Source organism: Colobus angolensis, unplaced genomic scaffold (assembly GCF_000951035.1).
Source record: "Colobus angolensis palliatus isolate OR3802 unplaced genomic scaffold, Cang.pa_1.0 Scaffold11, whole genome shotgun sequence".
Taxonomy (NCBI): domain Eukaryota; kingdom Metazoa; phylum Chordata; class Mammalia; order Primates; family Cercopithecidae; genus Colobus; species Colobus angolensis.
This window is the reverse complement of record NW_012112030.1, coordinates 14,380,359-14,393,139: the sequence shown is the minus strand read 5'-3', so window position 1 is coordinate 14,393,139 and position 12,781 is coordinate 14,380,359. Positions and strand designations below refer to the sequence as shown.

General features: G+C 35.7%; 1 protein-coding gene across 3 annotated transcripts in view; it reads right to left on the bottom strand.

Moving 5' to 3' along the window:
- The window catches only part of PIK3C2G (phosphatidylinositol-4-phosphate 3-kinase, catalytic subunit type 2 gamma), a 382,509-nt gene that overhangs the window by 147,172 nt on the left and 222,556 nt on the right, over positions 1 to 12,781 (bottom strand). For all 3 annotated transcript variants that reach the window (XM_011954723.1, XM_011954732.1, XM_011954742.1), the window contains 4 exons: positions 12,032 to 12,124; positions 10,416 to 10,545; positions 5,956 to 6,092; positions 3,906 to 4,075 (listed from right to left, as the gene is read on the bottom strand). In XM_011954723.1, coding sequence (XP_011810113.1) covers positions 3,906 to 4,075; positions 5,956 to 6,092; positions 10,416 to 10,545; positions 12,032 to 12,124 — 530 coding nt within the window. The remainder of the gene's footprint in view (positions 1 to 3,905; positions 4,076 to 5,955; positions 6,093 to 10,415; positions 10,546 to 12,031; positions 12,125 to 12,781) is intronic.

Below are 12,781 nucleotides of genomic sequence, written 5' to 3'. Positions count from 1 at the left end.
TCCCAGCACTTTGAGAGGCCAAGGCAGGTGAATTGCCTGAGGTCAGGAGTTTGAGACCAGTCTGACCAACACGGTGAAACCCTGTCTTTACTAAAATTACAAAAAAATCAGCTGGGCATGGTGGCATGTAATTAGAGGCTTGGGAGGCTGAGGCAGGGGAATTGCTTGAACCAGGGAGGTGGAGATTGCAGTGAGCTGAGATTGTGCCACTGCACTCCAGCCTAGGTGACAGAGAGAGACGCTATCTCAAAACAAACAAATAAATAAATAAATAAACAAATAAATAAAAATAAATAAAAAAGCAATAATAATAATATTGTGTAAACCATAAAATGTTATACAAATGTTTTTCCCTTCCATGTTTTTAAGAAATAGACAATAGGAGAAACACATGTATCTGTACATATAAACTCTATGCTTCCAGTGGGTGCAGCATTTTACATTAAAGACTATGAGCTAGGGTTACTGTTGGTTGGTATTGGAGCATTATATGATCTTGTCAGAGTATGGGATGTTATGACAGTCCTAGGTAATGATTTATAAATCTGGTTTTGTATATTATGGGGGGGTGCTGTTATTAAACCCATTTATGCCTAGTGTTCCATTCCTGGAACGCTAAGCTTGTGGGAGTTATTTATATCCTACTGCTCAAGGTCATTGCCAAGGTCTGATTTTTCACAAAAAAATTCTGCAACCTCTGGCATAAGTGGGTTAATACATCTGAGTATATGTACAGAAACTAGGCATGGGCTAGGTTTCTCTCTAAAAACAGGGTCCATAATGTAATAAATGTGGGACAAATAAGAATGTTCATTTACCCTAGGGGAATACAAAGGTCCTACTTATAGGACCTATAAGACTTGTAAAAGGACTTTTGTGTACCTAAAAAACAATAAGAATAATCAATGAACTTAGGATGGAAGAAGTTAACTGTCCTACAAAACAACATTCAGTGAATTCCAGAAACAACTGAAAGAGCTTAGGAAGAGAAATGTTAGGTGCTTCCTACAATTCAAAAGATAGTGTAATAGGTACAGTTCAGTTTTACCATTAAACAATCTCAGGGAAAATGTATCAGCATTGAGAAAGTAATCCAAGGAGATACTGCTGATGAGCCTTACGGGAGCCACCAATGGATATAAAATCTTGGAAATAATAATCCATATGGATCATGGAGCTGCAGTTGGCCTCCTCAGCTGGTGGTTAATAACTAATATTCTCAAAGGAAGACAGTGGCAAATTCATTTTCATTCATCCAATCAGTAATTATTGAATGGCTGATGACTGTTTTATTGGCTGCTTAATTCAGCAGAAAATATTAAGAACCAATTATGACTGTGGCTGTATGCTGGGCACATTTTAAATTTACCTATGATGCTGCCTAAGAAAGGTTTAACATTGCCACACTCTAGAAGTGGCAGTAGCTGCTCTAGCATCAACAAGCAACCAAACTGGAACTTGATCTTCTCTACAGAGCCTAGTATGTGAACTTACCACACTGTTTTAATAATCTTTTCTTTACTTTTTTATGTCTCCCAACTGGAACTTTTTCCGTAGAGCTGAAATACCTTTTCTTCATTTTAAACCACTCACATGAATGATACAGAAGCCAGAGGAATAAATGGATAAGGGTACCCCAAATTGCCAGTGTACAATACATCAAAAGTTAAAAAAAAAGTCCGAACTGAATCTTTGAATTTTTTAAGAAAAAGGTGGAGTTCAGGAAAAAAGTGTTACATGAATAAATTTTATAGACACTCATGTATGTTAATTGACATTTGTCCCTCATAAGCTAGGTATCTCTCCTCTATGATGCTCTCATGGTCTGTACATTTCTCTATCTCTGCCCTTATAACATTTTATAATAATCATTTATGTGTCTGTATTTGCAGTACTTGAAAGAGTATCCCTAACTGACATGGTAAATGCATATTAATTATCTTTGTATCTCCAATGTTTATCACAGTCCTTGGCACACAGACCATTCCCAGTGGACGTTTAAGAAGTGAATGAAGGCTGGGCACAGTGGCTCAGGCCTCTAATCTCTGCAGTTTGGGAGGCTGAGGCAGGAGAATCACTTGAGGCCAGGAGTTCCAGACCAGCCTAGCCAACATGGTGAAACCCCGTCTCTACTAAAAATACAAAAATTAGCCAGGCATGGTGGCTCACTCCTGTAGTCCCAGCTACTTGGGAGACTGAGGCAAGAGAATCGCTTCAACCCAGGAGGTGGAGGTTGCAATGAGCCAAGATCGTGCCACTGCACTCTAGCTTGGGTGACAGAGTAAGACTCCATCTCAAAAAAAAAAAAAAAAAGAAAGAAAGAAAAAGGAAAAAAGAAAAAGAAGTGAATGAGTATGTGGTAAATTTTTTGAGGCTATTTATTAAAGAAAGCAATGTATTGAAAGTAACAAAAAGTAAAATAATCCATTTGTATATATCATGTAGTTTATGATGCCTTTTTAATGCCAGGTTATGGCCATCTGGTATAAATTCAAACACATTATCTTGTAAGAAATATTATTTCTTATATTGAGGGGCTGTTCTCAGGCAAAAGCGACTAATGAGTCTTTGGAATGGTTTGATCCTATTTCTACCTTAATATGAAATATGTTTTTAAAGACTTTTAGTGTTCAATCTCTGATTTCTTTACTTTCAGCTCAAATAAAATGAAACAAAACCTATTCATCTATCAGTATTCCTTATTTCAGTAAATAATATAATTATTTAGTCATTTGCTAAGATAAAACAATCTAGGCATCATCCTTGAATGTGTTCTTTTCTTCTCTGACCTTCTGCGCCTCTCCCCCAGTTCATTAATCACAGTCAATGTCCAATCAGTTAGCAGATCCTGTGACTCTGTTTTCAAAATATATTCTGAATCTGTCCGTTTTTACTAATTCTGCCTTTACTGGTCTCACTTTATTGCAGTAGTCTCTTCACTGGTATCCATTACACAAGGTGTCAAAAGAAAGCTTTTGAAAACCACTGAAATCGAAAAGTTTCTCCTGAGCTTAAAAAATAAAAGCCACACTCTATATGCCCTCTGTGCCCTACCTGATTGGGCCTCCACCAAACTCTTCACCCTTACCTCCTACTGCCCACCCCTCTCCACCCCATCTCCAGACTGCAGGTCTTCTTGTCGCTGGAACATGCCATGCTTATTTCTGTGCTCACTGCTATTATATGTGCTATCCTTTCTTCCTGGAATACTCTTCTCATGGATCTCCATGAGGTGGTCATAGGGACACAGCTCTCTGTCATGTCTTCTGAGATGCCTCTTTAAAATAGTATCCCTACTCCAGTTACTTTCTATTCCATTTCTCTGCTTTACTTTTCTAAAATAACTTCCCATTTTCTTGTGTCATTTCTTTGCTTGTAAACTTGTTTAATGTCTGTCACCCCTACTGGAAAGGGTTTGTATCTGTCTTGTTTACTGTTGTATCCTTGAATAGTAGGTATTCCCTAAATATCTGTGGAATGATGGAAGGCTAGTTAGTTCAGTGTGGGAAGTAAGCTAGTATTAATATGTATAGACCAGTGGTGATTTGCTATGAGCAATATATCAGATATTTTGAGATCATCAATTCATACTTCATTGTCCATTCAAGGTTCATAAGGAAACAAAAAATATTATTCCAGACGACTCAGACTAAAACAGGATTAGTTGCTTCTCATGGGGAAAGACCAGTTTAGTCTACTACCAATTTGAGGAAATCAAATTTGTTGCATTAAAAATCTACTTTAAAACTTTTCTTCAATCTTATTAGATATATTATCATGTTTATATTACCTTGGGGGATTTGAGAGATGGGAGCAAGTCATCAGCAGGGCTTCTATGCAATTACATGTTATACATATTGCTTAGGACATTGCTTAATTACTGTAATAAACATTTGTGCACTTACCTTTTTATCCCTCCAAATGTTTGTGCATGACCTAGGAATTTTCCAAAGTCTATATGAAACATGTGGCCCGACTTTGTCAGCATGATATTATCATTGTGACGGTCACATACTCCCAGGATGAATGTTACCACACACCAGCCAGCACAGGAGTAGAAAAAGTTCCTTAAGGCCTAATCCATTGAAAAACAATCATACAAAAATAACAACAAAAATGAGCAAATGCATTAGCATCAGAGGTAATCATAAAAAGTAAATGATAAAAAGCAAAATTACATAATCAGGACAAATTTCTACATCTCAGTGGACAGAAGGGTATAGTTAAGCAGCTGACTCTTGATCTGCTACAGAAGAATATGAAACAATTGTTCTTCAGTCTAATAGATAAATGTTTGCATTGAAATGGGGAAAATATCACCTTCATTCAGATGGAGTTTGTTTTCATGGGTCACTAGAGAGGTTTCCTAGTGTGATCTTTTGATACCTCAAATAGACAATATTGAATGATTTTTTTTCAAAGTAAAAGAAGGAGGAACAATACGGCCCAATATTGCCTATTCCCAGAGGACTTTTAAAATATCAGTTGTTGAATATTTGAAATTTTGGCATACAGAGAAAGCTATACTGAGAAATGTGTAACATTTCATGTATATTTTTACAAATGGGTCATCAATGTAGTTGATGTCCAAAGCTGTTTGGTATAGTACATATATATCAGTGAATGCCTGTGTGGGCGGAAGCAGATTATCATTAAGTCAATTTGTGCTTATGTTTCTCTAATGAACAGAGGTTTCTTTCCAAAAATACACTTTGTTTCCAAAATGGTCTCCTGGGTATACATCATTTCATCAACTTGGTGGTGTAACCATGAATGACTGGTTGGGACAAGGTTATGGTCTCCTAGCATGGAGGGGCTGCCTTGATGCAGTGAAGGCTAGGTCACCAGGCTGCATGCTAGGGTGCCTCAGTTCCAGGTCTTCCACATGCCTAAGCAAGTCACTTAATTTGTCAATCCAAATGTTCTTCACTTAGAAAGTGAAAATAATAAAATATATCCTTCATATGGTGGTTGTGAAGAGTGATGTATTTGGAAACATCTCAAACAACATAACCACAAGGATTAATGCAAAACTGAAGTTATAATTTTGGGAACAGCTAAAACATAGATTTCAAGGTAATTTTATCTAATTATTTATTATTTGGTCTGTAAAGCTTGTATTTTGCTCCAAAGTAATATTATGGAAGTGTGGAATAGATGAAGTCTGGGGTCTTTTTTATCATGGCCTTTTTATCATAGGTAGGGTGACCAATCATCCCAGCTTACCCAGGTCTGAGGAATTTCTCAAAATAAGGGGATTTCAGTGCACAGGATAGCACCAACCAAATCTAATGGTGCATTTTTGCATGAATTAGCATTTAGGTGCTCATGCCTCTGGGTGGACCCAGCTATACTAGATCATAGCTTGGCAAGTGGAACAAGGCCTGGTTCTAGCCACACTCATCTCCTTAGCCAAGATCCCTAATATAGGGCAGAACCTGCACAACTGTACACTGCAAGCCAGATACCAGAATGAAGTAAACGTTGAGAAAAAATGTTTGCGGTCAAATAAAATGGTACATTTTGTAAAATTATGATATACGTAAACTCTATTTTGCATTTTGCAAACCATTAAGAAAATGGGAGATGAAAAAGTAGAGAACAGCAGAAGAAATGTATTGCAAAGAAAAGAAGGGATATTTATAGAAATTGGAGATTAAAGGAGGTAACTTCAAGGGGTATTATTTCTAGTGTGAGACTGATGTCAGGATGGCCTCTGAGCAAAAAAAAAAAATCTTTATTGATGACCAGGATTTTCACCCAGAAACTAAATAAAATACAGAAACTTTTATGTAGTTAATACATCATTTAAGCTGGGTCATTATTACTGGGCAGATGATTGACGTAGAACTCAAGATGCACTTAATTTACTTTTCTACAAATCAGAGTATCTAATGAACCAGAGCATATTCTTATTTAAGTACATTATTTAAAATGATCTGCAGCAGGACAAACCTTTTCATAATCTGCCTTTAAGTGGTTATGCTGACTGAACCACTTTTTAATTGTGTTTTCTTTCAATGGTCCTATCAGCCCAGAATGGCGATGAATCTTTGCTAGGGTCACAGCATCAGGTACCATCTGCACCAATCCTGGTAGACAGAAAAAAGGTTACAGGGACAATTCCTTCATCACAGGATGAGGGAGCCTTAGGAAATACAACAACAATAGCTTCTAGCACTACTGGGTTACCCCTTTCCTTTCCAAACCTTCTTTTCTGGAGGAGGCTTATCTAGATGCATCTCTTTCTAATTCTTCCTAAAATCCTGGAGAACAATGAGGCTACTTGTGTTTGGATCAGATTTAACAGAAGCAGCTTTAATATTTTTTCTAGAGCTATGGTAGCAAGCCAATCTTGATGATGAATGGAGACCCCACTGAGTCAACAGAGTAGTTAATTAATTATCACATGGCTGGTGCACTCATTTACAGTTTAAGGGAGGACATTTAAGCTTGGATAACAAACATATTTACAACTTAAGGGAGCCAAATACACTCTCCATAACAAACATTGTATATATATTATAAAAATCAATGTTCAGGTTAAAAAAAGCTTCACAGTTAAATGTTACATTTCCAGGAGTGAACAGAATAACTCAGCAGTGAACATATAGAGAGCTACCTGCTCCTTTCTTCTCAGTCAATATTAAAGAGAAACTACAATAGTAATTTTTTAAAAAGGGATCATATATTGATTGAACTTAAATAGGAACTTTGCTCTGCTGGCCAGGTATCCGTCAAGGCTTTTTTTTTTTTTTGATTGTGCCCCTAAGGTTATTGGAATGTAAATATTTGCAAACCTTCTGATTTTTATACTGTACAGAACAGCAATGTAGATCCAGTACTTAAAACTCTCTCAGGGATAATGTCTACAAAACAACGTGCAATGTATTATAAAGTCATTAAAATAAAGTCTAGAGTTTCTGATTTCCATAGTCTCGACAACTGCAAGAGTTGCAAACTCAAATTCCCAGAAAGACCAGGGACACAAATATAACTATAAGAACAGAGAGATGGTTGAGTTTTTTAAAATGACCATTTAACGATCTACCTTAAAAACATTCAAATTAAACAACATTAAAATAGATTATGGTGGTGATAAACAAAAGACTTATCTGTGCTGAATTTGGTCACTTGCAGCTAGTTTGCAGCCTTAATTTCTCTTAACATCTGATAGTCCTGTTGTGATCATTGGCCATCTACATTTGTGGATCAGAAGGAAACTTCACATCCCAGAGACAAGTCCTGGGAATATCCATAGTATCATGACACTTCTCCCTTCTCCCCTAACAGTATTCAGCTGTTGCCCAGGTTTTCTCATGTGTGTCAAGGGAGATAGTAGGTTTAAAACATTTAATGTCAGTAGGTGATGCTTTTTAATCCTGAAAATTTCCCTCCTCATTTTTCCAGTTCCTCTATTTAATACTTCCTAAAGGAAGTCACTTTCTATGTGGTTGCTGAATGTTTCAATGCCATCTTACCTTTGACCATGCCCAAAATTAGGACTTAGATGACTGCACCTTTTTAGATACTTTGCTGCAGCAATGACAATTACTTTTCCAACTACGTTGATCTTTAGGGAGTTAATGCTTGCTAAATCCCAAGCCACTGATCACAAGCCTTGAATTGCTGACTATCCAGAAAACCTTGTACCTAATTTATAGCAATCATGGTGGCTAAATTCTGCTCATTAATTGAAATCATAAATTACATTTTATGCATTTTAAGCTAGTGTATATCATACACTATTTAAATTCTTCGAGCATAATTCTGTGCACATAGAGTAATATGTGTGGTTTCATTCTTATAGTCCTTTAATGCAGCGTTTCTCAAATTTTAATGCACATACAGATAACTCGGTGGTATGGTTTAGCTCTGTGTCCCCAGTCAAATCTCATCTCAAATTATAATCCCTGTAATCCCCACATGTGGAGGGAGGGACCTGGTGGGAGGGGACTGGATCATGAGGGCAGTTTTCCCCCACGCTGTTCTCATGATAGTGAGTGAGTTCTCACAAGATTTGATGGTTTTATTAGTGTTTAGCAGTTCCCCCCTTCTCCGCCTTTTTTTCCTGCTGCCTTGTGAAGAAGGCCCTTGCTTCCGCTTCACCTTCCGCTATGAATGTAAGTTTCCTGAGGCCTCCCCAGCCATGTGGAACTGTGAGCCAATTAAACCTCTTTCCTTTATTAATTACCCAGTCTGGGTATTTCTTTATAGCAGTGTGAAAATGGACAAATACATTTGGGGATTTTGTTAAAATGTTCTAATTGAGTATGGCAGGGGTGCGGCCTGAGATTCTGCATTTCCACCAAATTCCTAGGTGATGTCATTGCTGTGGGTCTGTGGTTCACACTTCAAGTAGCAAGGCTCTTAGGGATAAAATTACTCAAGGTGGTGTTATACGAGGTGGTGTCTTTCAGACAAGGGTGCATAAGAAACATCTGAGCATCTTTTTGCACTCAACCTTTGAGCTCCTCCTCCACCTCCAGGAAATTCTGATTTAGTGCACCTGGTTGGGGGTAGGTTGCATCTACTCTTCCCATCCCCCTATGTAATTTTTATGTTCATCAAAGTTGGAGAACCAATGATAAAATAAATCCTGAAGAATTTTTATTTGCCCTGAAAATTTCTCCCAGAACTCCTAGGACATTACATACAAAGTGACCATGAGAATGATACTCAATAATAATGTTGATAAAGTTATGGAAACTGGAGTTTACTCTCATCAAGGGCACAACTCTATTTAGCTCATTTTAGCATGCATTTCCCATCTAAAGTTGTGACATTTCTTGAGAAAAGTAGGTATTCAATAAGCCTTGGAACCTGATTAAAAATGCAACCTAATCTTCTAAAAATGACACTTGTTTTAATGATCTCTATTTTTCTTGAAGAATTATTTTGTCAGTATAATGCCCTCTGAAATCTTACAGCTATTAGAGGTTGTTGTTGGTAGACAGAGGAGAAAAATAACTTCTTTGTCTTGCGACATCTGCAACTTTGGATAAGTCTAGAGTTATTTCTGCTGAATTATTTTATTAACTAAAAGATTCAGCCTTGGTTACATTCTATAATTATAAATAGAAATGAGATGAAATTTAAAAATTCCACTGGGATCAGTAATTTATTCAATTTCTTGAGAAAAGGTGATTCATGTAACATCAAATATCTCAGCTTGGATTATGTAGCATTATTCTATTTCAGCATTTTAGGACAGGAAAGCATTAGGTCACTTATGTGAGAAAAAGTAGGGTAAAATGCAAGGAATAACAATCTCATGGTAGCACGGATAAATGACTGTTGTAGTAACTAGAGATTTAGAAAGTATTTAGAGTGGCACACTTGGCATGGAAGTAGGAGCCCTGTTATCAGAATCAAATTAACTGGCTAGTATGACTTGTAATGCGGTCATTGTAAAGTATTAAGTGGCATGTGAATTTGGAGGTGTTTTCACACTTAGCATCTAAAATCTCAAGTGTTGACTGGGGTATTGAGCCTGCTGGTGGGACTTCAGAAAATGAGGATCCATGGCATGACAGTCCTCTTGTGATGACAGGTTTAAATTGTAGCTCTGCTTGAATTAAAAAAAAGAAAAAAATGACTGCATGGTCTAGATTCCCCTCTCCAGTTCTATGATTTCATCCCTTTGTTTATGCACATGTATCTGCTATAATTCACACCAATTAATTTAATAAAATTCTAAGTGGCAATGGTTATATGTAAAAAAAAGTATAAGATATCTTAGATATTGTTGTTTCCTTAGTTTGGCATTATTGTAATTAAGTGCAACTTCTACCTCTGATGTTTTAGTGATAATTTGGGTGGTCTGTTGACATTATTTTCATTGAAAATGTGCATAAGAATAATTATATTTTCATATTGATTTCTTGCCTTTTATAAAGGAAAAGAAATGCTGACATACGTCCAACATTTACATGTGTGACCAACATTGACTGTTGATACTTTATCTACTCAAAAGTCTTTTAGAAATTAAATTAAGGTTTACAATGTGTTTAGAATTTCCAGAATTCCTTTCAGCACTTGAAAATGTGTATTTTGTGTTAATAAGTAACAATTGTATTCTTTTAAAAATGAGTAGACTTTATATTACAAAATGAGAAAAATAACAGTAAGTTATTAATGAAACTAACTCTAAAGGACACCTAAAAGAAAATCACAGTTAACATTTGGATTGTGAAGGTCCTAATTAATACCTAAAAGCATATTATGCTTTATATAAATTCTGTTGGCTTATCATTTTTGAAAATAATTCTTTTTAAAGAAGAAGAATGTGTACAGTTCTTTGGATTTCCAAACTTGTAGTTTGAAACAAAAGCTGGAGAAAGTTTTGTAGCCTACTACCAGTGAATGTGTGAAATAAATAATGTGAGCCAATGCACTTTCTAATCTATACTGACCTTGGTCTTTTCCTGTGGATAGACATCTATAAATGATCATTTGCATATCCAAGCCTTCTTGCAGCCAAATGTTGTCCATCACTTGAATAATCTGCAGAACAAGCATATCCTGACGAAGATCATCTCCAGCCTGTTAAAAACAAAATGATAGACCCTGGGTTTTTCCTTGAATTCCATTAAAAGCAGTCAAATATAGTACATGTCACTTTTTTCCTTGGATACATTTCTATCCTGACATAGAGTGGTTTTAATGGTTTTATTACCACTAAAAGTGCCTTGTGTTTCTGATAAAAAATGTTTTTAAATGAGAACTTCCCTTTAGATAATTACAGAAGCTTCAACCATCAAATTAGAGGTGCTGCTTGGAATGCTGTTCCTTGATAATAATTTTCAATTTATTATCCACGTGCGATGTCTCAGATTCAAAGTCTGGCAAAGACAGGCTGGATGAATGTTTATTCAAATTTCAAACTTAGCCAAGAGAGAACTCTTTCTAAGTGAAATATTATTTGCTATGTCATAAATTTATGCACCGATATGCAGTTAGAATACCAAGAGCTTCTTGATTAGGAATATAAATAGCATCCATATGATTGATTAGACTTTAAATCAGTGATTTCTCAAATTATTTTAAAGATAGTTAAAAGGTTTTCAGAGAAAATAATTTCCGATAATAATAAGAAATGATAAAGTGGTGATAGTCATGTATTGGTTAAGGAGATTGCATACGTTCAAAGGGGAAGGATAGTTCTATCCTTTTAAACAAATAAGAATTTTGGTTTTGAAAACAGTTTCTAAATTATACACAGAAAATCCTGCCAAGGTAAGATTTTGTGTTTTCTTTTTTCCCCTTCATCAAAAGTACAGTGTTTTGGGACCACTAACTCTTGAGGTGACAGGACAAAGCAAAAGTATGGGCACACTACTCATTATCCTCCAAAATAGACAGTGAAAATTCACCAAAAATTCACTCTGAGACCTTGTTGCATGGCTTGGCTGAATAATTGGCCAAATAAACTGGAAGACTGGCATATTCTTTCTTTTTGCCTTTATCTCCCTCTCTGTTCCCTCTTTTCTACGTGCTTATAAACCTGTTACTACCTTTTCTCTGTTTTTCCAATGGGATTAATGATGAAGACTGAAATGACCCATATTTACTTTTTTATTTAAAAAGAAAAAAATAACTCAAACTACTAAAATCAACAAGTGCTAGCAGGCAAGAATTTAATGTTAAATTAACTTATGTCATTTCAGTTCCCATTAATTTTGATCCCAATTTAGTATCTAGACCAACATAAAACTTTCCTCCTGGGGCTCACCACACATTCAACTTTCTGTGCCACTTAAAAGCAATCATATCACTGCATTTATTGAAATATATTCTCTTGGGTTTTGCAATGAAGGCTCCCTGGCTATGAGTCAGTAATGTTTGATTTATTGCCAATTGAAGTTTGGCACATACTACATATAATCCCGTAAAAAGGCAGACTCTAAAATAACTGAAAAACTTATGTGTTATTGCTGGAGGAAAATAGCTACAACAATTTCTTTTTGTGAGTAATAAATCGATAGTTCTGTCTATGGAATCAATTCATGTTTTAAGAGCACTAGCATACCTTAAAAATAAGGCTGATGTTTTTGCCCATTGGATTAGCATTGATGAAAGTAATCTTCAATGGCAAAGCATTAGATGTAAAATATGAACATGCCTATAGGGAAAGAAAAAGGGAAAACTAGTGAGCAAGATAAATCAACCCCTAACACCCAAAAAACAAACCTTTTCCCCAAAATCATACCCCCTTGCAGACTTTGTTGTATGAACAAATGTAGCACATATGAATAATTGTTATACTTTGGAACACAGAAACATACATATTTTTAAAACTTTAGTCTATCAAGTGGAGCCTTTACTTTGAAACCAAGGGGCTAGCTTTTTCACAGATTACAAATCTTCAACTACGTCTTTTCCTCAATGAACAGTAGTGATATGTTTGAGGTTTAAATGAACTAAGCAGTGTATGAATATTGGCTTATGCTAGCTAGTCAGTAAATAAAAGTTAAAATTTTAGTTTAAAAACTTTATTTCCTTTCCATTATGTCTACCTTGCAGAATACTTTAAGGAAAAATAGAGAGTTGAGAAAGATTTGGGTTCAAATCTAAGCTTTATAACTCATTTGCTGTAAAGTGGAGGTAGTAAGCTCTCCCTCATACTTCTTTGTGATAGATACATGAACTAATGGATATAAAATACCTTTTACAGTGCCTGACACTAATCAGTTACTTTGAAAAATCCTTACATTTTTCTTTATCTTTTAGCTAATGAACATTTTCTTGTTTTTATAAGTAACAGTACAACATAGATTTT